At 41.6% G+C, this 26,512-nt stretch overlaps 3 protein-coding genes across 8 annotated transcripts in view; 2 read left to right on the top strand and 1 right to left on the bottom strand.

The window, feature by feature from the left end:
- Positions 1-12,300, bottom strand: part of cabin1 (calcineurin binding protein 1) — a gene marked incomplete at its 5' end in the record, with an annotated part of 36,307 nt that extends 24,007 nt beyond the window's left edge. The window contains 26 exons of the mRNA XM_079222906.1: positions 163-374; positions 475-635; positions 783-872; positions 1,998-2,168; positions 2,382-2,643; positions 2,811-2,956; positions 3,126-3,332; positions 5,539-5,700; positions 5,939-6,054; positions 6,137-6,290; positions 6,401-6,643; positions 6,739-6,927; positions 7,119-7,256; positions 7,375-7,565; positions 7,784-7,856; positions 8,103-8,320; positions 8,842-8,972; positions 9,064-9,241; positions 9,331-9,638; positions 9,813-9,962; positions 10,080-10,209; positions 10,318-10,498; positions 10,624-10,758; positions 11,213-11,326; positions 11,434-11,526; positions 12,259-12,300. Of these exons, the coding sequence (XP_079079032.1) occupies positions 163-374; positions 475-635; positions 783-872; positions 1,998-2,168; positions 2,382-2,643; positions 2,811-2,956; positions 3,126-3,332; positions 5,539-5,700; positions 5,939-6,054; positions 6,137-6,290; positions 6,401-6,643; positions 6,739-6,927; positions 7,119-7,256; positions 7,375-7,565; positions 7,784-7,856; positions 8,103-8,320; positions 8,842-8,972; positions 9,064-9,241; positions 9,331-9,638; positions 9,813-9,962; positions 10,080-10,209; positions 10,318-10,498; positions 10,624-10,758; positions 11,213-11,326; positions 11,434-11,526; positions 12,259-12,300 (4,195 nt within the window). The remainder of the gene's footprint in view (positions 1-162; positions 375-474; positions 636-782; positions 873-1,997; positions 2,169-2,381; positions 2,644-2,810; positions 2,957-3,125; positions 3,333-5,538; positions 5,701-5,938; positions 6,055-6,136; positions 6,291-6,400; positions 6,644-6,738; positions 6,928-7,118; positions 7,257-7,374; positions 7,566-7,783; positions 7,857-8,102; positions 8,321-8,841; positions 8,973-9,063; positions 9,242-9,330; positions 9,639-9,812; positions 9,963-10,079; positions 10,210-10,317; positions 10,499-10,623; positions 10,759-11,212; positions 11,327-11,433; positions 11,527-12,258) is intronic.
- A 1,200-nt stretch (positions 12,301-13,500) lies between these two features.
- neflb (neurofilament light chain b) lies at positions 13,501-16,198 on the top strand (the record flags this gene model as incomplete). The annotated part of the gene is made up of 4 exons (XM_079221841.1): positions 13,501-14,637; positions 14,803-14,927; positions 15,047-15,507; positions 15,595-16,198. 4 exons carry the CDS (start codon positions 13,501-13,503, stop codon positions 15,783-15,785), a joined length of 1,914 nt encoding a protein of 637 aa, XP_079077967.1. The 3' UTR covers positions 15,786-16,198.
- A 6,413-nt stretch (positions 16,199-22,611) lies between these two features.
- Positions 22,612-26,512, top strand: part of dock5 (dedicator of cytokinesis 5) — a 28,743-nt gene continuing 24,842 nt past the window's right edge. For all 6 annotated transcript variants that reach the window (XM_079221611.1, XM_079221614.1, XM_079221610.1 and 3 more), the window contains exon 1: positions 22,612-22,741. In XM_079221611.1, coding sequence (XP_079077737.1) covers positions 22,699-22,741 — 43 coding nt within the window. In that variant the 5' untranslated portion in view covers positions 22,612-22,698. The remainder of the gene's footprint in view (positions 22,742-26,512) is intronic.

Genomic DNA, 26,512 nt, shown 5'->3' on the forward strand with positions numbered 1-26,512 from the left:
CCACATCCCAATCACCCAGTGCATGGGGATCATTGAAACTGAAACCAAAGCCATTAAGCATGGTGATTAGCAATCTGAGCACTCCCCAGTGGGCTTCCTGTCCCAGTGCAGAAAGGGTAAAGAGCCCAACCCCAGAGACAGTGTCTAGGACTGGGACTGTACCATCAGCCTGCTGCTCCTCATTCCGCTGCTGCTGCCACTGCTGCCGTCGGAGTGTTTTGCGTTTGGCGTAATCATGGTCAAACGGCGTGGCCACATAAGGCGGGGATGTCAGACCTTGGGTGGCAGCTGACATGTGGGAGGAGCTAAGGACGTTTCCTATGCAAACTGACGAGCAATTAAAGTCTTCATCCATCATGGAGGGGGGTTTCTCCCTGCAATTAACAAAAACAACATTGAGAATGAATGTTCAGGTATGAGACTGAATGCTTTTTTCGTAATTCCTGCTGGATTATATATGTCTCTGTATCTTACTTTTCAAGGGACCTAGGCATGCTTGGCATGCTCTTCTCTTCCCCCCTTGCAAATGGCCCAGTAGCGGCTTCGACCAGCAAATTGAAAAAGAGCTCGTGTTCCCGATGAGGCACATTCCCCTCTAATAGTTTTAGAGTGGTGGCGCCGAGACGGAAATGCAACTAGAAGAAAGAAGTTAAGTTGGAGAAAAAAATGTCTCGTGTACAATGTCTTTAAATGTGAATGCCTTCATACAGTCGAATCGAACATAACACAATCAATGTGACACAACTAGAAGCTATTTGAGCTACAGGCAACATGTAGTTTACCTCAAGGGCCTCCATGGCCAGGTCAGGAGGATTATGGTAATGGATTTTCCGGGGGTACCTAGCAGCTTCTTCATGCAGATAGTGAGCTGCCTATAAATATAAAAGAGGAGAGAGTTACCAACCCATCCCAATAATCTGGCAATAGAAATTAACAGGTCAAATGGCCGAAAGGAGTGCACTAAGAAGAAGACAGCCATGTGTGCGGACATCAGGGTTTACGGTGTTCAAACTGCCCCACTCATCCTCTGCTGAACTCCATGACATTAATCATACAGGTTCATCTGCCTCCAAGGATCTAATCAGAACAACAGAGCGATGAGTAACTCCATACATTGTTCTCTCTCGGAAAAAAAACATCTTGCGAGGGCGGAAACTCAGCGATCTTTGTTTCTGTAGGCGGGTTATGAAACAAGTCCTGGGAGAGCAAGAAAAATGTCTGCAATTAACCGAAGGATTATTCCAGTTCTTTCAACTACGGTTATTATTTCCATGATTTTGACCATCATCTAAAGCAACTATATAAAATGTTCCCTACTTGCCTAAATAAATTAATAAAATATTGTCCATTAAATTGAAGTATGATTCTCATTAGGGTAAAACATGACGGGGTCATTAAAGCAAGAGTTCAACCTCAAGGAAATTGATTAATTTGAAAATCAGACACTGTATGCTCGTCACATTGCAGAGTGTATTTTGGTGATGGAAATCACCTTTTAAGCGTAAAGAAACCTATATTTGTGTCCTGTGAGAGAGCAGTATCCCTAGTATTATAAAATCAGTGATCAGGATAGTGAAAAACATCAAATGATATATCCTTTGAAAAGTTTTACAGCCAGAGCATTAATAGAGCAACAAACAGCTATTTGCTCTGTAAAAATATAGTGGAGAAATGTCTATCTGAGCAGAGATTGAAGTTGTGTGTTGTTATCCGAGCTTTTCTGTGTGTTGTTATCATAGCGGGATGGCCACTCGTTGGCTAGCTTACGGCCGCATCTCTGCACTGCTCTCATACGGCTGATAAATTACCACGGAAGTGCAACACCCACCTGCTTCCCCCTCAGGTAAGCACTACTGCGGTTGTTTGTACTGTTAACATTGTTAGGCTCAGTCGTTGCCATGGGAGAATCGCGAGTTCTTCATCATTATTAAAACATAAATTATAGTTTTATCAGGTCAAATTTGGTTGTAATCAGGTTGTAACCTGAAATTGTTTACCTTTTTGTAAAGCTGCAGATATTCCACAGGAGGTTGTTTGCGTTTCTCTGCTATCTTCCCAAGCATGTAGTGAATGAGCCACTCTTCTTCATCACTGTCACCCTCACAACGGGAAGCTCCCTGGAAACACTGAAATGCTGTCGCCAACATGGAGTCTCTCCTTTCTTCCATCTGAAACAACACACAGGGGAGCCTTCATGAGTAATTTAGCTCAAGGCAAAGGATCCATTTACTCCACAACAAATTCACGTGTGGAACGAGCAAAAGTGACAGAATGGATGAGACATCTGTTTAGCTCACATGTGGAAAAACTGACAAAGGTGACTTAACACAAACTGACAGGGAATACAGATCACAAGATAACTTTGTTAACGTGAACCTTACCTGTTTAACCACCTCTGGGGGGAGCTCGTTGCGCCACTGCTTGAGCTGCCTTGAAGCAAATGTGTGCAGAGCATAGGAAATGGTGCCGTACTCGATCCACAGAGACAGGTTGGAGCTGTCTATTACCAGGGCCCTTTTAAAGCAGTTAAGCACTGCCTGGGAGTGTTTCCATATCGGAACGTCACTTTTCAGTTCATTGGAGTTGAGCTTTTCCTGAATACGACTGGCCCTGGCTAAAGCCATACCTGCCCAGGAGTCAAACCTGAGGAAAAATACACGTTTCTAGTAAAGTCATTGCACTTGATGTATCATGGTAACATGCAAGATGACGAACCAAACACGTTCACATTGATTTGCTAACATTCATAACATAAGTAGATGTTTTGTAATGTGCACAATCATTGACATTAGTGTAGAGAAATGAGCTACCTGTTGGGACACACACATATGTCATGCATATAGAACTTGATGGCTTTGGACTGCTCCTTGTTCTTGAAATGGTAATCAGCCAGCAGGTAGTAGATCTCATTAATGATCGGAGGTGCAGGAGCACTACCCTCAGGAAGACACGGGGCCTTAAAGAGATCAAAATTCAATAATGTTTTAATAAATCATGATTCTTTGTGACAAACATATGTTACAAGAAAGTTAAGAGTGACAAATAGAGAGAGCAAGTTGTAAAACTATTTAGGATGTCTGAGTCACTGTTCTTCCTCACATTCACTGTGGGTTCCACCAACTGACCTTTTCTGTCATGCCCTCAATGTAGGCTGCCACTTCGTCCATGGTAAGAATGGGGGTGTCACTTGTGGGGGCGATGCCAGCAAACCTCCTCAGCAGATTGGCCAATTCCGCAGACACTGTGCTGGTCTTATAGCTGTCAAATTCAGGCAGTGACTTTGGTTTGAAATACTGGAACATGAAGAGGGCATCACACCACAGTAGCTCAACCTGCAAAACAAATAATGATTCCAAAGGAAACATTGGTGTCATAGTCCATTGTATAAGACACAGAACCAGAGAAAATTAGTGGGATCAAGATCTCCTGGCTTGTACTGTGTTTGCATGATTACAGTCAGAATGCCAGTCATCTACATGCACTGATACACAACTGTGGAAATGACACCCACCTGGTGGCTGGACACATGCACTACAAAAATACAAGAGACCAGGGGTGGTATCTACCAAGCTTCATGACATTGTCATGTGATATTGACTCAGTTTCATATCTTTTAAAATTGTATAAAATCTAGCTATTCACAATGAGAACAGATGCTAGATTAGCTAAACATCTTTGCATCTTAAGGGTTTCTTGAAAACAGCTTGAAGAGGCGGAGACGGAAGTGGATAAGTAAAGTGCTGCAGATCTGATTGTGCTTGTATGTTGTTGATCTGAAATGTGCTAACAATTCTTACTCAGTATGCTATTGTGTCATTAATACCATTTCACCGCCTCAATTGTAATTAGATGACACTAGACAGGTGTACGCTACAAGCCTACATAACATCATTAATGGACGAAGCAGACCTTTGTGTTTTGTGCATGTCAAAGAGGGGACATGTTTGCGTCATTGGCAGTCAAACTACATTTATATAAGTTTGCCAACACACGTGAGCAATCATACTAATTAGTCAAAACTGTGAGCCATTTTCACCACCTCTTCACTATTTCACCTCCTCTTTAACACCCTCCAGATATTATCAAAATAACAGCTCAGCCACGTTGGAGTTTTTTGTTTTGCATTTTAGATTACAAAATGTATATTGGTTAAAATGAAAAAGGTTCAAGCAAGCATGGCTGAGATTGACTTTTGCAGTATGCAACTAAAAGGATTAACTTCCGAGCAGCAGTCACTTCAAGTTCATGAAACTAATGACTAGGGCTGCACAATTATGGCCAAAATGCTAGTCACGATTATATTTGATGTACTAATTTTAGGGACAAAATTATTTAATTGCACTTTCACAGTTAAATCAACAGAGCACTGCTTTCACTTCCTTGTTTTGCTACATTCCTACTAATGTACAAATCTTTGCAACAAAAGACTTAAAAAAGAAGTAATATATAGTATAGTACTCTCCTACTTTGGAATGCAGGCTCACATTCATGTTAGTTTTGCACTGGCTGAGGCTGTAAGGTACGTGGCATGACAACTGAACCATCTCGATTGCACCCTGCTGGTTATTAGTTAAGGAAGTGCTTGATGTAATATGCTGCAGGGTTTTCTATGAGCGTAGTATGCATTATTAGTAGGGTTGGGTACCGAGAACCGGTGCCAGTATGGCAACGGTTCCAACGCGTGCGGTACCTACCGGACCGAAAAGCAACGCAGATTTCGGTGCTTCCTTCCGGTGCCTGAGCCGATTTAAATACTTTTTTTTTTAACCTACTCTGTAAAGTTGCACGGTATATAGATACTAAAAAGGTAGTGCGGTGCCCGCACGTTAAAAACGATTATTAAAATAGCGTGGATCAGAGCCCACTCGCTGCTCTGCTCTCTGTCTGCCTGCATGCAGAGCGGGGCTCGAGGGGGCGGGGCTTCCAGCGCTCACACACACACACAGGGCGCGCGCACAGAGATCGCTGGAGACACGAGAGACACGAGCACAAGCTTTTGAACGTCCGCCTCGGCTTGATGGAACAAATCTCTCCATTTGATATTAATGGTGACGTGTAGTCCAGTAAAGCAGCAGTTTTAGGACCCAACAGTTTCTGAGTTCTGTTGCACACGGTCCCATCAGGCCACCTGATGCTTGTGTCTGTTCTTTTTTTAAATATATATTTTTATAGTTTGAAGGTAAAAGGTTTGAAGCTGTAGTTTGAAGCGTGTTTTGTATGTACTTATTTATATCTATAGTATACTTTAAACAGTTAATAATATTGTTAAATTTGAAGAAAAGAAAATTGCCTTGGCAATAAAAAAGTATCGATTCAGGCACCGGTATCGTTTTAAAAGTATCGGTTTAGCACCGGTATCGGAAAAAACCCAAACGATACCCATCCCTAATTATTAGATGCAAGTATCACAGTCAATCATGTTCATTTAATTGTGGTAAGCCAAAATCCTGATAGTGAGTAATATTTGATTAACTGTGCAGCCATCCTCATTACAATATATTAATTCAAAGGCATGACCAGACAGACAGAGTTAGTGACCTGTGGAGATGAGTGGTCCTCAAGGTAGCGGGCCTTGCTCTTCTTACTGGGGTAGGCATAGAGGCAGAAAAAGCACTGTTCCAAGGCCATCTCCAACTCCTCTTTGTAGGGATGAGAGTCATTGATGGAAGAAGCTGCGACCTCTTTTTTCAAAACTTGAACCTGTACCAAACATAAGAGTAAAGCTGTCAAACTGTTCAAATTGTGAACACAAATGAATTTAGTTTCTTACACAAATAAATATGTCAGGTCTAGAGATGCTTTACGTAAACAATTAAAAGCAGAAATGCATAACCAATACAATACTCAAATTAAGAAGGCAAATATGCAAGATGTGCATTCACATGTGGTTTTGGTCAGAATACAGTACAGGCAGAGAAAAGTCTTCAAACAGACTTACATAGAACTTAAGGAGTGCGCCGTCTGAGTTGCAGCACAAGGAGCGCCGTCCAAGATACTCATGGGCTGTGTTCAGAAGCATCAGGGAGGAGGGCAGCATGGGAGTGTCTGAGCCTTCTGAAAAACACTCGAAAGGGTCATTCGGTGTGACAACTACCATGGCATAACCCAGAGGCATGAAAGCAAGAAGTCAACAAACCTTCATCATCCACTACAGATATATGCTGTCGTAGCATACAGGTAAAAGCAGCCTCCTCGTGTTTGATAATGCGATACAAGATGATCCAAGGCAGAACCGAGAAGAAATAAGGCTCCTTCGGCTCGTCTGACACATTCATGCTCAGATCTATCAGCTGAAAATAATTTTAAAAAAGCCACACAATAGATAGATCAGTTTCTTATCAAAGTGTCACTTTGACGGATGTTTTATGAAACTAAATGGTTCCTTCGGCTCACTTCTTACCTGAATTAGATTGTTTGCTAGTCGAGCCATACTAGAGAAGTGGGGAACATTGCTTAGGAGCTCTATGTGCTTGATGAAGCAGATCTCGGTGCCATCCAGCAACTTTCCAATAGTACTGACCCACTCCTCCTTACTAGGGGGAGAGTTGTTTGGAGCAGTGTTGAGCTGCTGCAGGGCTTCATTCAGAGCCAACTCACTGCACTCAAAACATTGCTGGTAATCCTGCAGCTTCAACAGTGCATTCTAGGCCAGAGAGAGAGAGACCAAATTCAGTGTTAACTGTCACACATTTCAAAAAGATATATAGGTTCAGTCAATATTGTTGTAGCACTTCCAACCTGCAGTAGCATCAGCTGAGCAGGCCTCTCTGGTGCCGAGCTCACAAACTCCAGAGGTTTACTCCGGTTGCCATAATTAAGAGTGGGCTGCAGCAGGCGCACAACAGAGTCAAAGTCTGCAGACTCAAAGAGACGCTGGATCTCCTCCAAAGACTGACAACGCTCCAGAGACTTCAGCCTCTTGTCGATCTGTTCATGGGGACAGACACAAATAAAAAGAAACGCACAGTCAAAACAGCTGGAAGCTCTTAGAGGTTCTTGCAAAAAAGTTAAAATGTTTTATCAAGTATGGACTACATTTTCAATTTGTATAGGTCAGGAATTTTTTTAATTTCTAAAACCATAATAATATGTTGGAAATAAGGGTTAAGGACACTGACCTCCTCCACAGAGATTGCTGCATCTACACGAAGGTTTGGCAGGCTGATGGTGTAATGTTTCCCTTCAGGGGTCTTTGGTTTGCTTTGCAACAAACCAACACAAACATCATAGCTCTCCAGGGCCAACTCCATGTCTCCCTGACAAAAGACAAAAAAAAAAAAACAGCCTTACAAGTCACATCTGGCTGAGCTGAGTAGGAAAGGGCTTGTATAATCAAAAGTTAAGCAAAAATAAACAACACAATATAGACTTTACCTGCAGGGCCAAGAATCGTGCCTTGAGCCAGTAGACACGCACCATAACATCCAGCCAGTCATTCTCAAACAGGTCTCTTTGGGATGAACCCAAGGCCAGAAGTAACAAATCACTCTGGAAGTGCTGCCCAGGGAGTTCAGAGTCAGCTACATCACTGCTGGGACAAATGCTGCTGCTTCTTCTTGGAGACACTACACGAGGAAAGATGTATAACAGATTTATAACCTTTATTTTTGTTAAAAACTTAGTTAGTAGTGCTTGAGATAAAACATGAAAAAAGTAACAGACATTGTAGCCCGTCTCGGCTAAATACTGTTGCTTCAACGTACTGCAGTCCAGTAGTGTAGTCAAACAACCATTTTTTGTCCAAATCCAATGAAAAATGATTGGTTAGCTAACTGGTACTCACCAGTCTTCCCTTTGTTGTGTATCCATTGCTCCAACTGCAACTCCATGCACGCTAAGCTCATTGCCAACATTTCCTGTAAATGTAGCAGATATAGACATTCATCAGAAGTTATTGTGGGGACAAAAGATCAAGCAAATGTTTATGACAAAATTAAAAAGTATACAGTTATATCCCTGGTTCAAATTTAAACTATGTAAACCTCTATAGTATGCAGATATTCCAAAAGTGTATCCAGAGTGAGTCTCAGACGTTTAAAACAATCTTTATAGAAATAATAAAATTTGTATTTAAGTATTTAACTGGTTTTCTTGTCATTTACCCGGATGTGTTGGTTGCTGCAGTCCCGAAGCAGAGGGTTAGGAAGACCACAGCTGTACTTCCTCCAGGTTTGATGGACCTCCAGGACCACAGCAGTTAGCCCCCGAGGCCACTCCACCGTGAACTTCTGACCCACTGCTTTCAGATAGCGCATCATCACATCCAGTAAACCACCATTGGTCATATTATTGAGCAGGAAGTTGTGGACATTCTGTTGTTCTATAGAAGGGAAAGTACAGTTTGTTAATAGGTTTGGGCAAAAATTCAGTAAGATGATTTATCGTTTTTCCAATGGAAACGTATTGTGATGAATATGATATATTATGATAGACAATTATTGTCTAAATAGTGTATAACAAGCACATACTAGCTCAAATTCCTCAAATTTGAAGTCTGTGGTTTTGTTTGACATAAAATATCACTCAGTTAAATGATATTACCAAACAGTGTATATAGTGTAACAGTGTATTCATTTAAAACGGTTTCTATATATTTTTTGCACTTAAGTTCGTTATAAAATTGAAACACAATAACGTCGTCAACATTTAATTAACACAAAAATAGGCAAATTATTAATTATATTACCAGAAAGAATATCAGGATATATAGTGATATCGTAATTGAGATATGAAATTAACTGTATCATGATAAAAAATTCAGGCCATATTGCCAGCCCTATTTGTTAATATTACAAACAGCAATATGGCACAACAGTGTATTTTAAATACATAACCACATACCAGATTCCATGTATTCAACCGAGTCAGCAGGCAGGCAACTCCCATGTAGAGGCTGCATGTCCTCCTTTCTATCGCACTGAGTGTCAGGATTACTCAGACTCTCATCATCATCAGGATCAAACTTCTTTAGCCTAAGAAAAACAACCAAAATTGTTTTTAACCGACAAAACTATAAAGAGTTGTGTATTCAAGCATTATATATGTGATTTAATGTTAAGACACCTGGAAGGCAGGTATTTAAAAAGCAGCTCCTGAAAATCAATCTTCTCTTCCTTCTTGCATTTTGTGTTTCGAACACGTGCCGAGCGCCGCTTGGCCGTCTCCCCACTATCTTCTACAACTCGTTTCCTTTTTGGAGCCTTCTTAACTTTATCCGTTAGTGAAACTTCTATTGCTGTCACTGCGAACATACAGTAGGTTAAACAATTAAAAAAAATACAGAAAATCTGCAAATAATAACAGAGAAACTCCTCTTTATAAACAACTTACCAACTGGGGGAGTGGAGGTGATGACTTCCACAGTGGTCTGGGCTGGGGTAATTTGAGGTTGAGTGCTGGGTTGGGGCAGCACTGTTGGCTCAGGGAGGGCCATTGGCGGCAGAGATGAGCTGGGGCTGCTGCTCAGCACGGTGGTCTGGCCCATACTGACAGGGCTGCTGGGTTGGGGGCGGTTCTGGAGAAAGTTTGGGTCACGGTACTCTGACAAATCAATTCTGCGGCCAAGACTTGGACGAGGTGGCTCACATGTGGTCTGATGTCGGTACATTGCAAGAAGGCTCTCCCCCACGTGCTTCCATCTGAGATACAACAAGAGTTGATTCATATTAGCTCAACTTGTCTTTAACAAGGACAAAACTATGGGCAAAAACAGATACCTCGGGAGAAAAAGGTTCACAAGTACTAATTGGTCTATCCCAAGAAAGACAAGTAACATAAGCTCAAATGTGACAAGAAAATGTAAAATAACTCACGACAGGCAGCGGATGGGCTGAACCAGGACAAGGTCAGGTTTTGGTTCAGAGTGAGAGAGAGCCTGTCGGCGCTTCCGTAACTCCAGTGCCTCCTCCAAGATGGATTTGCTTTCTTCCATCTCCACTTCCACATAGTGAATAGACATATCACTGCAAATGACCCACACCACAGCACATAAGTTTGTCAGGCATGTGAAAGCATAGTGCTGCAGCTAGAGCATATTCTTAAGAAATGGAGGAATAAAAAAAAAAGTGAGCTGGCTTCACCATTTCATGAACATCTGCATTGTGTCCCTCTTCAGACAGGGCTGCTCCTTAAAGATTTTTTCCTTCAACACCAGGCCTTTAGTGTAACAATGATCCCTCTCTAATGCTTTCGCGATGAAGTACAAACAGCCTGGAAAATGTATGCAGATGATAGTTAGTTTTCTTTATATACTTGAGCTTTTGCACTGGTAATGAGAGAGGACATACAGCAAAGAGCTTATGATGATAGATTGCATACAGGTGTAGTCACTGAGGGTGTAGAGAATAGTGATGAGGTTGTCCAGGCAGGGCCAGTGGTCTGGGTTACAGTGCAATCCCTCCTCGAAGGCATGTCGAGCCAGAGGAATGCGCACTAGTCGTACAGCCACCTGACCAATTTTGTACCACATGTTCACGTCAGTGGAATCCAACATAACTGCCTGAGAAAAGAACAGAGCAGATACAGTGTATGGTTTGAACACTAAGTTATTCACGGAGTAAAAATAAAGCATTGAGCAAAAAGCAGTAAAAAAGCCAACAATGATTGAATTGGCACTTGTTTTACCTCCAAATAAAACTCCATAGCAGTCTCCAGATCTTCCCGCAATGCAGCCATTGTAGCCAAGTTTTTAAAAGTAGAATATTTCAACATCAGTCCGGGATGCTTGAGACCCACTTTCTGATCATCAGAGGGCAGGGCCTAAAATATTAGAGGATACATCAGATTTGGCACTAAACACAGTTTAATACAAGTTCACATAAAGACCTCAAGTAATATGAAGGGAAGCTTATCAATAGTGCAAAACTGATAACAAATTAACATATCCAACCAAACAAGTTACAAAGATTAGCAAAGATTATTTCAGCATCAGCTCCTGAAATGAATATACGAGTTCAGAGGACGTAAAAAACAAAGGACTGCTAAATGTGAGTGAAGTAGCTGACCTATGAATACTGATCAGTATTTAATTGTTCTAATTGTCTACTAAATGTGAATTATGTTATCATGATCATTATAGTTTTTTAAAATCATAAATCAGTGCCATTTCTGGATATCATGCAGAATTCAGTCGACAACAAAGCAAGCGGGTGTGTTAAAGTGATTTTGTGAGAACATTACGGCCTTGCCAGGACTATAGACTGTGATATGTTACCTCTTTGAGCAGTGGAGTTTTGAGAAGCTCATGATATGCCTGGGCAGATTCCACAAACATGTCATGTTTTTGCAGATCTAAAGCTTTGTGATATAAAGCAAATGCCTCGGCTTCCTGCAGACAGAAATAGAAGAAACCTCTTTACATCTCCAGAAGAAAAAACAACGTCCACATCAGCGGATAGGCCTAAACTTGCTGATTCATCTGCATACGGTCAGTACCTGAGCCTCTTTTGTCCGACTCTTGCTACTTCTCAAGGGGTCTTGAGACTCATCTGCAGCTGTCGAAGCAGCATTCAGTGCTGCTATGCGAATCTGTTAAGAACGCAGAAAAAGAGGCAGATATATAACGTATGAGGGGGAGTTTGTAAATACTGCTACAAAACAGATAGAGGATGAACTCATTAAAAGCCTTACCATTTTAATATGTGGCAAGAAGACCTTCCACCTTCACAGCTTTTAACTTTTGATTAGATCTATAGAAATGTATGGAAACCAAACAAAAAGATAAAAGCAGGCAAGACAACAATTCAACAACAAAAAAAGAATAGTAACGTTGCGTGAAAAAACATTTAGTTGCATGTCCCATCACCAGACAATCACCCACAAAGACTTGCTCTCTTTTATTTACCAAATCCAGTCCAGCCCCTATAATGTTCATTCATTTCAAGTAACTAGTGTTCAGTGTATGCGACAGCTTGTCTGACTAAATAAACCCCAACTCGACAAAGAGAAGATCAATGCAACCTGCTGGAGTCGGCCGATATCCCTACACACCATTTCTAATCGAGGTGTTGAGACCGAGTAACTTAGCTGAACCTTAGCATGCTTAGCTTAGCTCTGCGGTGGGAGCTGTAACGTTCACATTGTAATGCTTCATTGGTGAACTCCACGAGCCAGCTGGTATATATAACTCCCTCTCTGGCAAACGTGGGCAAACGTGAGCAAACCCAACTGCTAACCGCTCCCGTCAGACTAACCGCCAGAGCTGGCTGACATTAGCAGACACATTCTACGAGCTAACGTTAGCTCACGTTATTGTTTTACCGGGTGTCCATCACTCGCAAAGCTGAGCGACTTACCGTTCATCCTCGTTTCAACCGCATTTGTATCGTCGCTACCAACTAACCTACTACAACTAAAACAAGTCTAAAAACCACTGCTGTCACATGTGGAAATGTGACACAAACGAGCACAAAGCAAGTTTGTAACTTCATTTACTCTCAATCCTTTGTTATTGTAAACGTTAGGAGTGTTTGCGTCACAGCGCGACGTTCGCTCCCCGCCAATTAGTAAGGTCGTCCCTCATTGGTCAATACGCTGGGGGTGTATTCATGTGTCCAATCATACAATAAGTTATTGGGTGAACCCACACTAGCAACTACTGATGGAACTAAAATGACATATACCACAAGGTAAATGCTTTGAAATTGCTAATTGCAATAAAAGAATAAGAAAACATGATATAGACCTGTACAGCTGGTAATATTGAAAACACGTTTTCAATTTTTTTTTTCTTCATATTTCCAATCATGCAACAACATATTCAATAGCCTGCATTATTGCTACAGCAGGACACAACCTACAGTTTCTGAGAGATTGGGTTTATTCAACATGCAGTTCATGTGAGCTTAATAAAGGAATAACCAGGTAGTATCAGTGTACTTTGCTTTATACATGTATATTCAGCATGTGTAATATGTAACCTGTATGGTGTCATAATAACCACTAGAGGGCAAACCTTTAATTTATAAACCAGTACAAATGTGTTCTCTAAGATTGCTGTGTATTTATTTAGTGGCAGGATTGATCAAGTTTGGTATTAAGCTGATTTGCTTGCATTGACTTGCTTTTACATTTAATTGTGATACTTAGATCATAATTACATTTTTTTATAATATTCATTCTAACACAGCAAACAGATGATGCAAAACAAAGCAAGCATTTCCTCTTCTCTTCCAACCGGCAGTATTTCAAGAGTGCAGTGTCATGGCAGATACATTATGTCTTTGTCAGGATGTATTGTAGCAAATTGTGACAACTTCTGCAGTTTTTAGAAGTAACAGTGTCTACTGTTTTGTCCTCAGTGACCCTCTCTGTTGCAGTGCCTTGTTGCTCCACCACTTATCCCCGCCTCCGCCATCCCCCACACTCATCCTCAGTCACCCCACCCCATCTCTCCCTTGGCTGAGACGGACTTGCTGGCACCATTATCAATTCCTTCTGTCAGCATGCCTGCAAAAAATAGCTTACGTCACAGTCATTACTGGCTCTATAAAAGCCAGTGTAATGCAGATTCACTGTGCAGTCAACCCAGCTACATTCCTAGACACAGGGCAGGCCGTTTCTCAAGTCATGACTTCCACCAGCATTGGCCCTTACTTCCCTTCTACCTTCAAGAGGAGGGTAGTTGTGCGCAATGCAGGATATGGAGCTGGAGGAGGAATAGGATCTAGGTCTGCCTACTCCAGTCACGCTGCCCCAATAACTTCCTATGCATCTGTACGCAGAAGTTATCCAACACAGAACCGAGCTTTTTCTAGCTACTCCTCTGTGCTTTCTGCTCCAGTGTCTGCAGCTGTCACCGAGCTTCGCCTTGACCAAGCAGCCCAGGTTAGCTCTGAGTTCAAAGTACTTAGGACCCAGGAGAAGGCTGAGCTGCAGGACCTGAATGACCGTTTTGTAAGCTTCATTGAGAGGGTTCATGAACTGGAACAGCAGAACAAGTTGTTGGAGACCGAACTTCTGCTGCTCAGGCAGAGGCACACAGAGCCATCCAACCTTCGGGCGCTGTATGAGCATGAGATCCGCCAGCTCCGTGCTGCTGTAGAAGAAGCCCACAATGAGAAGCAAGCAGCCCAGGACCACAAGGATGAGATGGAGGACGCCTTTAGTAACATGCAAAAACACTATGAGGACGAAGTGCTTGGCAGAGAGGAATCAGAGGGCAGGCTCATGGATGCCAGGAAGGGAGCAGATGAGGCTGCACTGGGACAGGCTGAGCTGGAGAAACGAGTTGGGACCCTGCTGGATGAGCTGGCCTTCCGAAAGCGCCTTTGTGAGAGTGAGATTGCAGAGCTGCAGGCCCAAATACAGTACAGCGCAGAGGTATCAGTAGAGATGGAGGTCGCCAAACCTGACCTGTCCGCTGCTCTCCGTGACATCCGTGTTCAGTATGAGAAGCTGGCACATCAGAACCGTCAGTCAGCTGAGGAATGGTTCGACAACAAGGTAAATGTGATGACAGTTGGCACTTCTCGCAAGACAGAGAGCGCACGTAACGCCAAAGACGAGGCATCAGAATACCGCCGGCTTCTCAAAGCTAGGAGTCTGGAGATTGATGCCGGTCGTGGGATGAATCAAGCTCTTGAAAACCAACTCCAGGACGTGGAGGAGAAACAGAGTGCTGAGATCTCTGCACTGCAGGTGAGTAAGTAACAGAAAGAAACTGAAATAAGGGGACAGCCTTGAATTATTTCCATCATAAAATGATTTCAGTAATGCCAGTGGGGTCAGTTATACACCACACAGTGATACCCTGAAGATTAAGAGACGCATAAGGTTCCACTAACATGTCACTTTTCTATACAGGATACAATAAGTCAACTGGAGGATGAGTTGAGAGCAAACAAGAATGACATGGCTCACTACTTGAAAGATTATCAGGACCTCTTGAACGTGAAGATGGCCTTGGATATCGAGATTGCAGCCTACAGGTACATGTCTTTTACACTTTACAGTGTTTTTAAATTGTCTTGTACTTCAAATGAATACTATCAGCACCACTAATTCTGCATCTCATTTATTTGATGTCATATCTTGTCTATTTTGTTAGGAAGCTCCTTGAGGGAGAGGAGAATCGTCTAAATGTGGCTGGACCAGGGTCCTTCAATGTTTACTCCCACGCCATGTACGCTGCTCCATCCTACGGAAGAACACAGTTCTCCCTGCAGTCTCAGCTGAGCTCTGCAGCTCCGTACCTGATGAGCTCCCGCTTCTATACTTCATCACTCTCCACAGAGGAAACAATATCCGCAAGCCAAGCACAGCAGGCTGAGGCCAGCCCTCCTCACGAGGAGGAGGAGGAAGAGGAGGAGGAAGAGGAGGAGGAGGAGGAGGAAGAGGAGGTAAAGCAGGTGGAGCAGGTGGAAGAGGAGGAGAAGGAGGAGGAAGCAGAGGAAGAGGAGAAGGAAGCAGAGGAAGGTCAGGGAGAAGAGGGGGAGGATGAGAAAGAGGAGGCGGAAGTAGAGGAGGAGGAAAAACAAGATGAGGGAGAAGAAGAAGCAGATGGAGAAGGTTAGTGTGTTTAATTTATATGCACATATGTGTAGTAGTAAATTAATTCTAACTTGTATCTTCCCTCACACGGTTTTTGAAATGAAGAGGATGAGGCAGCGGATGGAGAAGAAGATGTCGAGGATGGAGGAGAAGAGATCCCACCTCAAGAAGAAGAGAAAGAAGAAAAGAAAGAAGAAGAGGGGGATGAAGTGGATGAGAAGGAGGAGGTGGAAACTAAAAAACAAGAAGATGTGGAGGTCGAAGAGAAATGGGAAAAACAACAGATGAAAAAGTAAAAATGTAAATGCTTTAGAAATACCTGCTAGCAGTCTGGCTGTAGGATGTATTTCCTGGTGCTCTATATGTACAAAGATATCTCTCTAATTCAAACCCAAAATCTCTTGAATATAGAAGACAACATGTTGGCGAACACATTATCTGTATGATCAACTTGAATGGCCAACAGCATGTGCGCAAACTGTATCTGCAAAGAAATGTAACATAAATTTAAAAAAATCAGAAATTTTCCTTTGAGGAGATTTGTTTGCAACCCTAACACCTCTGTGCTTTACACTCACCAAGACATGCCTGCAGACTCTCTGTATGTGCAATAACTAGTTTGAAATGCCTTACTCCAAGTCCTCACTTAGTGCTTTAAATGATGCCATGATGTGCTGCATTGAACTCTAATAAAGCCTTGAAGCCTCGTCAACTCAAAACAGGCTTTTCATTTGTAAAGAAGTGTCACAAATGAACATATTAGCAGAAATTTGTATTCAATGTCCAAGCTCTCACTTTCACAAGCAAGGATAAATAGTTTTACTAGCGAATTTCTTTCAGAATGTTCCTTTCTCACCAGAATGCTAATGGAGGTTAATTAATGGAAAAATAACATAGATGGCAGCTAGAGAGCCCTTGGTTCTATCCATATTGATAGATCAGTCTAAATTCAATGGAAAGGAGGGCTGCAGCAAACCAGTAAAGTCTGGATTGTTGAAGGTTCTTTCAGCAAAATAAACCAAGTCCACCTTTGAAATGAAAAACACACAAAAAAAAGACAGTATTATGCTTCACATTTTCAACATGACCTGCCAATAAAACCTCATTCAATTTCTCTTGACTTTGCTAAACCACAGTCTATGTGAGAAATGAGTTGAAGTGGCGTTCTTGTCTTTATCTCAAGTCATCAGGTCGTCTGTGGCCTGATGGGCTATAGTCTCTTTGTGATCAGCGAGCTGACACCAGTGCTTTTCCTGCTGCCTCGCCCACATCCACATCACTGTCCATAAATCAGGGCGCACTGAAACCTTTATGACTCAGCTAGTCTGCTGCACCAAAGAATCTGGCCAAGTGTCAACTCACGCAGGACAGCCAGAAAGAGAGGAGGAGGAGAGAGGAGAAGAGTGAGCAATTTCATTAGGGAGAGAGAGGCCGAGGCGGAATTGGGGGGGTGGGAATATGGGGAAGGAGAGAGAAAGAGGAGAAGCAGAAAAATACCTTGCTGCACTAAACCTTGACAGAGGACAGACTGTTTTTTACCCAGCAAAGAGGTGGCGAGACCAGGGGCTTCCTTTAGGCATCTGCAGAGCTGCAATCCCTATCACATAAATGAACCCAAACCCCTCACACACATGTACACAGACACAGCGGCTTCTGTTTGGTGTAACTGCGGCACACTTAATATTGCATCATCTTATAACTGTAACATATGCACATAACTCCACTTTTTCTACACGTGTTCTGGACAATCTCGCATGTGTCAAAGCAAGGCCCTAAACTGTATTAAATCTCCTCTCCAGTCTCCTGTCCTCATTTACCCCAATCTGAGCTCAATTATCTTTCTCTGTCTGTAAGACCAGCCCCAGCCTAAGGGAGCACTCAATTTAATAACTCGAGAAATTCTACTTTGCATTGAATTTGGCTGCACTCCATCACACCATTCACCACTCAAAGAGATAGCAATACTGTAAAGGTTTTCTTATTGATTTAAAAGTACAACAGTGATGCACTACAGGCATGATTTTAATACACAAAGCCCCCTGCAGACAGAATGCTGAAGTGATAGAGCTCTTTACAATATATATAGTAAACCACCAGCAGGATATATAGATACTCCCTCAGGTACTCATAATGTATTACTCATGTCACATACAGCTATGGCTTGCAAGTGTGTGTGTGTGTGTGTGTGTGTGTGTGTGTGTGTGTGTGTGTGTGTGTGTGTGTGTGTGTGTGTGTGTGTGTGTGTGTGTGTGTTGGTGTGTGTGTGTGTGTTGGTGTGTGTGTTGGTGTGTTGGTGTGTGGGCATGGTGAGACACAGATCCTCGGAAAATGTAGCACATCAATGCAAAGCTGTAATATTTTGTTATCACATTTCATCTCTCAGATATTGAGTTCCCCCCCTTTTTCATCTGACATATTTGCGCTGTAAACGGACTGGTATATAAATCGTATAACTCCCTCTTCCTCTTGTGGGCATACACTATGTCAGACGGAAGGAGGCCCATCATTGAAGCTCACTGAGACCTCCCAGATGTTTTGATGAAAAACAAGGAGCTGAAGGTACAGAAGGAGATATCAGCAGCAGCACCTGTAAAAACTATTAGTATGTGTACAGTTTGTTTTCAATGTAAACATTTGACTCCTATAGAGAAAATTCTAAAGTCATAACACATTCTAGATAGTATAATTATACTCTGTGGCTTCACAAAATTAAATCACCGCACCTAAATATAACAAATGTAAAAAAATATATATAAAAAAACAACTCTTTGACACACGTACACCTAGAATTAACAGCAGGTTGTCTAAAATCTGTCTTAATCCCAGAGTCATGAAACAAGGAAAGGTTTTCCATTACAACAAATGCATATTGTATTTCAGGAGGATACACAATACAATGATTGACTGTTTGGACTTCATGTCAGAAATCTAATCTGCAGACCAGGGTAGCATCAACACTGGTTGTTACTTTTGTACTCACATGAGAACATTTAAGTTTACAACCAAATTGATGCTGATATGAAACGTTGCACTCTAGTATACTCAGAAGTAGGCGCCTGCAGTAGAGAAGCATATTTACATTATACATTTTAATAGATATATGAGGGGAATAGAATCACAAAGAGTTAGTGATTTTCAGTTTTTTGGGAAAAATTATACTTTCACCTTGAGAGAAGCACTTGTCTTCCTGAATGTTTTTTTTTTATTATTATCATATGTGGGTATGGGCACTCCTCTCAGACTGTTCAGGCTCCGGTTCAGACAGTGGCGGACTGCGGTCATGGTTGTCAGACAGCCACGCTTTGTCTCCACAAAGAAAAGGGAGTCTGAGATAAGAGTTGTGGCTCCCTCTGCTGATCTCGGAGAATCGCCTAATTAAAGGCTCTGTCGAACAAGCTTTCACATTGGCCTGGAAGACAGCAGACAGAGACTATTTCATTAACAATTGTGACTCTCTCACTCTAAAAATAGATACTTGCTTTCTCTGGTGTGCACATAGAGTTTGCAGATGGCCTTATGTGCCCACTACAGGGGTAAGGATGCTTCACTGACTCAGATGGAGACAAATATGGGAGCCTCGGGGCACATCCTTTCTCATGCATCACAACCTGAAAATGAGATGTCCAACTTATAAATGTGCTAATCCTAGCGTTAACACTATATATGTCCTGCTGTCGTGTCTGTATTCCTTTAGGCTGAAAGTGAGACCTTTCTGCAAAATACCACGCTATCTAACAAGCCCCTTTGTCACGTCAAAGGATATATCACACGTTGAGTAAATGCACAGGAATTCAAGGTGTGAATATAAGTACATATAAATATGGACAGCTTGCACCATAGCACAGTGAGCATGTTGACACACACACACACACACACACACACACACACACACACACACACGCACACACACACACACACACACACACAGGATCTGACGTCAACGCTTTAAAAACACAAATGTTTGTAACATTCTGTAGAAAAGCTTGGATAATGCTGCGCCAAAGGTCAACAGCAAATCCACTTCTGCCTCAGAATGTTAAGCCCTTGAGCCCAGATAGTGCATTGATCTATCTGCACAACATTGCAGGATTAGACTATTACCTGAATCTGCTGCCAGACAGCCAGGTAGATGCTGAGGCCCACTTTGCCTTTGGCGTCATGCGGTCCTGGCAGTGGACCCATAAATCCATTAGGTCTTTTGTCTGCTTTTGTCTCAGGAATTGAACACTTCAGTGGGGCTACGATCAGTATTTAGAGCCCTACCACTCAGCAGTCTCTGAAGGATTGTAGTTCATTATCAAAGAAATCACGGTTCCCTGAGTTTAGTCATGTCTGTCACTGAAGTCAGCCACTGAATAACATTGGAGTCAAGTCAGGTCAAGCTTTATTCAAATAGTTCATTTCATACATATGGATGCTTGATGTGCTTCATCTTTTTGCATCCCATAAAAATAAAACACAGAGGCACATGCACTCAAGCATGTTTGCTCACTAGCTAATCAAATGCTAGAGTATAGGAAGGTGGATGGTAAATAGGCAGTATATTTTATATTATTTCAGCTGTCTGTCAAGCTGAATGTTCATTCATAATGTATCTGTTTTGTAACACACTCAGAGACCCTTAGGCGAAATAAACAGATACAAACAATAGCTTTATCTACAATAACTCCAGCCCATTTGCACCACAGCACATGCAGAAAGTGAGAGCAATCAGTCTTTACATTCAGCTGTTCTGGCTCTGTATCCACAAGTGCACCTGTTTCCATTTACCTTGCACATCTGCACATGTTTTTTTTTTTACCAACATTACTAAGATGCTGCACCTTGTCAGGGGTTTTTAATATAAGGACATCTGAGTATTAACACATTCTGATATAGGTTCAAAGATGAAGGGAGCGGAGATCTCCTGTGAAGACTTAGCCTGTCTATATTGCTGAAGGGGCATTCAACTATGGACGAACTCTAAAGTTCAACTCTGCTTGTCAAGCTGTCACACACATTAATGCAAGGCATGCACGCACCAACACACACCCAAACCAGCACCCCATCTGAATTTAATGATCTGCCTTTAACAATTCTGCGGGGGAAGAGTTAAGAGTGGTCAGTTAAGTTTCATAGAAGCATATATTTAAGATGCCAGGCGACAAAATTTTTTAACCCATTCTTGAGGTCCTACCAGTGACAGTCTACAGTATGCAATAGCACACAGCAGTCAGGTGGTGGCAATATTGTATTCCTTTTTGCTGATTTGATTGTTTTTAACATTTACAAAAGAAGCTCAACATTTGATGAGAAGTGTGAGAGAGTTTTCCATGGGAATAAAGAGAATTAGGGGTGAAAAGGGCATGAGTAGTTTTGAAGTCCTCTCATAACGAATTCCAATAGAGCTCAGCCAGAAATAGGTCACAATAATCATGTGGAACAGTCAAAGCCATAACCTTGGAAATTCTACATACAGCTTCCAAATACATTTATAGTATCTGCTTTTCAGGATGAACTTGAGCTGGAACGTTGGAATCCTTGAGCTTTATGATGTTTGTCAAACAAATGGCAGACACTAAATACATTGGGTTAGAAAAAAGAAAGAAAAGTATCACACAGTTATGTTTCTGAGTAACTTCGCATTTGTATTGTGTGGCGAAAAAGGCATCAATTGAAAACATTTTCATTTTTCTGCGGCTGTAAATATATTTCATTCCAGTTAGTTGTATTCTATTCTTTTGTGTATATTTATATATATATACGTTTATATTTTACTTTATTTTAATTTTATTTTATTTGTATATATCTTTCATCCCTGTTGCTTCTTTATATATTTGATTTTTTATCTTGTGTGATTATTTGTATCTTCAAGTTGTACGGCGCTACTATGACAAGAAATTTCCCCTTGGGGATTAATAAAGTATCTATCTATCTATCTATCTATCTATCTATCTATCTATCTATCTATCTATCTATCTATCTATCTATCTATCTATCTATCTATCTATCTATAAAGGCATACTCTTTAAAAACATTTTTTTGAGTGATTATAGTTTGGCCAGTAAAACAGCTCAATACTATTTTGGAGTTGCCATATGTTCAATAGATCTCCCCTTTGTAAAATATGTCAATATCTGTCAATCAGACTGTGATTGTTTTGTGTTCGTGCGAATTCACTACAAGCTGTGTTTTAATGCACCCACATTACAAAGACGGGGGGAAATGGACATCACCCTGCCAAACAACAAACGCATTGGATGGCTGAACATTATTGACAGCACCATTTGGCTGACAGCAACAGCAGAAAACACACGCACGCACACTCACACGCACACGCATGATGGGCAAACAAAAGGCTAAGTGGGCTACCAGACTTCAGTCAGCAGCTGTAAATTACTTCACCGTGTAGGGAAAGAGTGGTGGGCGTTATGTGTGATTTACATGGCTTTGTTGAAATGACATTTAAATTAAAGTGGACGTGAAGTTGCTTTCCATTGTGTTGGTCATACTTCCATTTCCTTCGACGAACCGTTATACTATGCACAGTTACTACAATTACAGCTTTATGTGAGTATGACTAGGATTAAGTCCAAGCAGGTTTAGTACATTTATGCTGACTTTAGGTCTCATTTAAACCAGTCAATGTGAGGAGCGGTATGCAGTTTGCAATTCAATCTCATTTCAAATTAAAACAATAACCTGCTAATAACTTATTTATGACACACCAGTGATTTATAACTCTGGTTTCAATTAATTATTCTCTTCTAGATTGTCAAATTGTGTGCCAGTGGTTCTGAAACTGGAGCGCCGAGCACATCAGGAGTCCTTGAAGCAAAGCGAGGGACAGGTCAGCCTCATTATAACGTCCCCGAATTTAATTTACGTTCATTTGAGGATTTATGAGCAATGCTACAGTTATCGATTGTCTGGCGTCTCGGGCAAATTAAACCGCCTCGCGGACGACGCTGGTGGAGACGAGCCCTTTAATGAAACGAGTGTCCGAGCAGCAGCGTGTTGTTGTTGTGGGGGAAGTTACTTTGGGAAACTCGTAGTTCACGCCTCTCCTCTCCTCTCCTCTCCTGCCGTGTGCGCCCTCCTCTCCCCTCCCCGTTTACAAGTCATGATGGCGGAACTGTAGACCTCGAGACGAGCAGGAGTGCACCGCCCGTCCTCGTTTGGCATTTGTATATAGTTATTTATTTATTCAGCTTTACGTCTTCCCCCGAAATGACCCGCTGGATCCCGACTAAAAAAGAGAAGTACGGAGTCGGTAAGTTCTCAAACGTAGCTCCGTGTGTTGTTCTCGTGCGAAGCTCGCCGAGCGAACTCCCAAATAAAGTAACTTCAAGAGAACTCTGAAGTTGGGAAACAGAAGCTATTGGATACTTTTGTTGTTGTTGTTGTTGTTGATGCATGGCGCGGGCATTGAAAGTGAAGCCCATCTGGGTTTTTCCCAAACTTTTTGTGTCTCCAGAGAACTCGATATTTACCTCCCTTGTTGTCCCGGGGACTCTAGACATTTTGTTGTAGAGCAGTAAGACATTACTTGTATAACTGTCCATAATAGGTGGTGAGGGGAAATGGAGAAAAAAAAAGCCAAGAATTCAATGAGCATACCAGTCATTCTTGTACTTAACCTCGCTGAGCTGACTCGTGGAAGTTGCAGTGAACTTAAATGAATCCTCATTTTGCTGCTGGCAGGTCCCCTGAAGCCCCCGCGGAGTCCTGCAGGGCCCCGCATGGGAGCCTCTGCTGTGACTGTACTGTGTGCATGTCAGATAACAGCAGCATCTACATTGACACTGCAAATGTCAGTGTCGCTTAGTTACGCTTATCCTTAACTGTCTTTTGAGGCTATAAAGCACTTTTTTGTGTGTGGTTCCTTTAAACTTCACACTTCACACAATGTCTTGCAATAAGGTGTGGCCCTGTCCCATTTATGTGTGTGTGTTTGTGGGCCTACTCTGCATGCATGTTCCTGCTATCAGGTACTCCTCCACACCCTCAAGGCAAATCTGCACAACTTGTATAGGCTCTATGATAAATTCCTTTCAGGTTGACTGTAATTGACAGGTTGGCTGGTCATTGGCACTGACTCACCGCTAAATCTGAGCTACGGACTCTTTCCCAGACAGTTTCCTGGTGTGCAGCAGATGATTTAGACAAGAGGAAAACCCTGCATGTGTGGATAGTGAATGTGCCTATTGTGCGTAGTCTTTCTGGAGTATGTGTGAATCTCAGAGCCCAGGACTGAAAATGCCTCGCTCAAACCTGAATCCTCTCACGGCCTTATCTTTTAAGGGAAGTGTTGTTTGCTCTGTTGTGACCAAAACAAATGCAGGTGGGTATGGATTGCTGTGCTGCATAAACACTACCCACTTGGTTGTGACCTTGTTATAGCAGCTGACGTTGAGGATTTGTTTTGGGTTTTATCTTTTTAGATCCCAGTATGGTGTTCAAAAGTGTTGCCCTGTGTGATTGTGTACACTGTGCAATTCTGCTGTCATTCGTCTCTGAAACGGGGCAGGAGTCACTAACACTGTAATCCCTAAAATGCCATCGGACCCTGTACAAGGTCTTACGTTGTTAATCCGATTAGTCAACCCAGGATTTTCCCAAATACAGGCAAAGTACATTTTGAGATGAAAGAAGAGTTGGAAGGTTTCTGATAATATCAATTCTATCTATTTAGCTAATAGGGAAATGTGGATAAAATGGGGTTTAAGATATCAACGCAATTTTTTATGGTGAATTAGTGACACTATCATAGATCGCTTCCTAATTTTTACATCCTGAAGAGAAGCACTGCACTAGAGCCTCAAATGAAGCGTTAAAACCAGCAGGCCAATAACTTGTTTAGTTTAATTGACTTCATCTCTGTTTTTACATTATTTGCATCCATAATGACATCCAATGGGTTCACTAGATTTCAGGGCAAGGTCGTTTTTATGAGAAGTCATGTAAATGCTTGTATGAACAAAACCCAGATGGAGCAGGCCATTTTTAATAACGGTAATACAGGAAGTCCACTGATTTTACCCATCAAGTCTGGTGGTGGGGAACACTGTTGAGCTAAACTGCATATGGGAGAAAGCTGTATAAAGCTTTTAGGGTCATTGCAGGAAATCCCTGAAGGTCACTGAGGTCTGCCGCTGACGACTACAAATTAGAAAATGAAAACAAATCTCGGGAGTTGGAGAGAGGTGTGGTTAGCGGACCTCTGCAGTCCTCTTCTCTTTGAAGCATGAGCTCTGCTTGAACCTATGCTCAAGGCCACATTATCTGCTACGAGAACTACACACCCCGAACTCCGATTGGACTGACGGTGGTTGGGTTGCATTGTGGGTAATTTAGGCACTACATTTTGCCAAGGAAGAAGAATAGGTGGAATAAAAAAGACTATCTCTGGTTCTGCTGCATACATTTTTATCTTTTTTTTACTAAACCTGTACATCATGAGTCTGACAATGGTGTCGGAGTAGAGTGGTAAATCGGTGGAGAGCCCTTTAAAATTGAATATACATATGTTAAAATGCTTAAAATCAATAAACTAGTAAAATGTTCTTAAAAGCAAAAGAAAAGAAAGAAAAAATCCTCCATTGACTTTGCCAATAAGTCAAAGCTGAACGCAAGAGGCCTCCTATGTCAAAGACAAGCACACTCTCAGTGTATGTGCACTTGACTAGAGGCATCAGGTGTCCATTTCTCACGACACCCGTTGAATATTGGGCCATGATTGGCCCCAAAACAAGTTGTGATGTCCTAAATCATGCTTGTATGTCCACTTTGTCAACTCGGTGCCAAACTGTCCACAGTAAAGCACAAACATTTAAGAAATAAAACACATTTTTGAGTTGAGGGGGACTTAATTGTTTATATTGACCACATTTGATCCATTGCAACAAACCCGGGTGGTTTACATGTTTTGTTCTTATGTTGTAGAATAAAGTACTCCTAATGAATATGACACAAGCAGCACTACCTTCTATTTACTCTCTTATATTACTCTGTATATATATATATATATATATATATATATATATATATATATATATATATATATATATATCATAGGCTTAAAGTTGTTTGCTCTGCAGGTGTTTTGTGCTATGTGGGCGTCTTATTTATTATCAAAACAAATCTAAAGCTGTGGATATTTGTGGCATCCATAGATCTGATTGCTGGCGGTAAGATACGTGTTGACGTTGTTCTCAGTTTTGATGGACTGACCAGATGGCTGGATGGTCAGTCATGAGTTTTTAAACTCGGGAACATCATTACAGAGTAGTTATTTAGGAACATGGAGAAAGACATTGCTGCTTTTCTCCTTCAGATAAGGCAATTGTCATTTTCTATGTAGCAGGGTTTGAACCGGAAATTAAAAGATGATGGTCTACTTCAATCCCCTTTGTGCTATTAGCTTTAAACTTGATAATTAGCTTTATGATTTATGGATAACCTATAAGGATTTATTAGCTTGAGTACGTTCAGTATATTAAGAGTGACAGATCGTCTAGACAGCAGACGGGAGGCAAAAGGGTTTTCGACTGAAGTCTTTATGATTGGAAACGTCCTGCCTGAGGCTGGCTCAAAAACAAAGTTTAATAGACTTGCGTTCACCTCATGACCAGTTTTACAAGAGATATATGATAATCAGTGAATAATAGCTTTCTGAAGACAATTACAAATTCATAACAAATATAGTTTTTGATGTAATACCTCTGCTTTTCATTGATTTTAAACTGAAATACTATCCGTTTTTTTTGCAATGATTCTCCTGTTTAGTAGGTAGTATGTTTCGCTTCCAAGCTGTATTGTATAAGTGAAACTATAGTTTGATGTCGTAAGAGACCGTTTGTCTAGCATGGCTTATGTCTCTGGTACATTTCTGGCTCTATGATTTCATTTATTTCACGATTTGAAGGGTTGTCCTTCAATCAGAATTAATCTATATGTTCAAAGAGTGGTTGCTTGGCTCTAACTTACATCATATTGTTTCTTTGTGTGTTATCATGTCCATAACTTGGAACAGTTTATGTTT

This window comes from Taurulus bubalis (assembly GCF_910589615.1).
Source record: "Taurulus bubalis genome assembly, chromosome: 8".
NCBI classification, from domain to species: Eukaryota; Metazoa; Chordata; class Actinopteri; order Perciformes; family Cottidae; genus Taurulus; species Taurulus bubalis.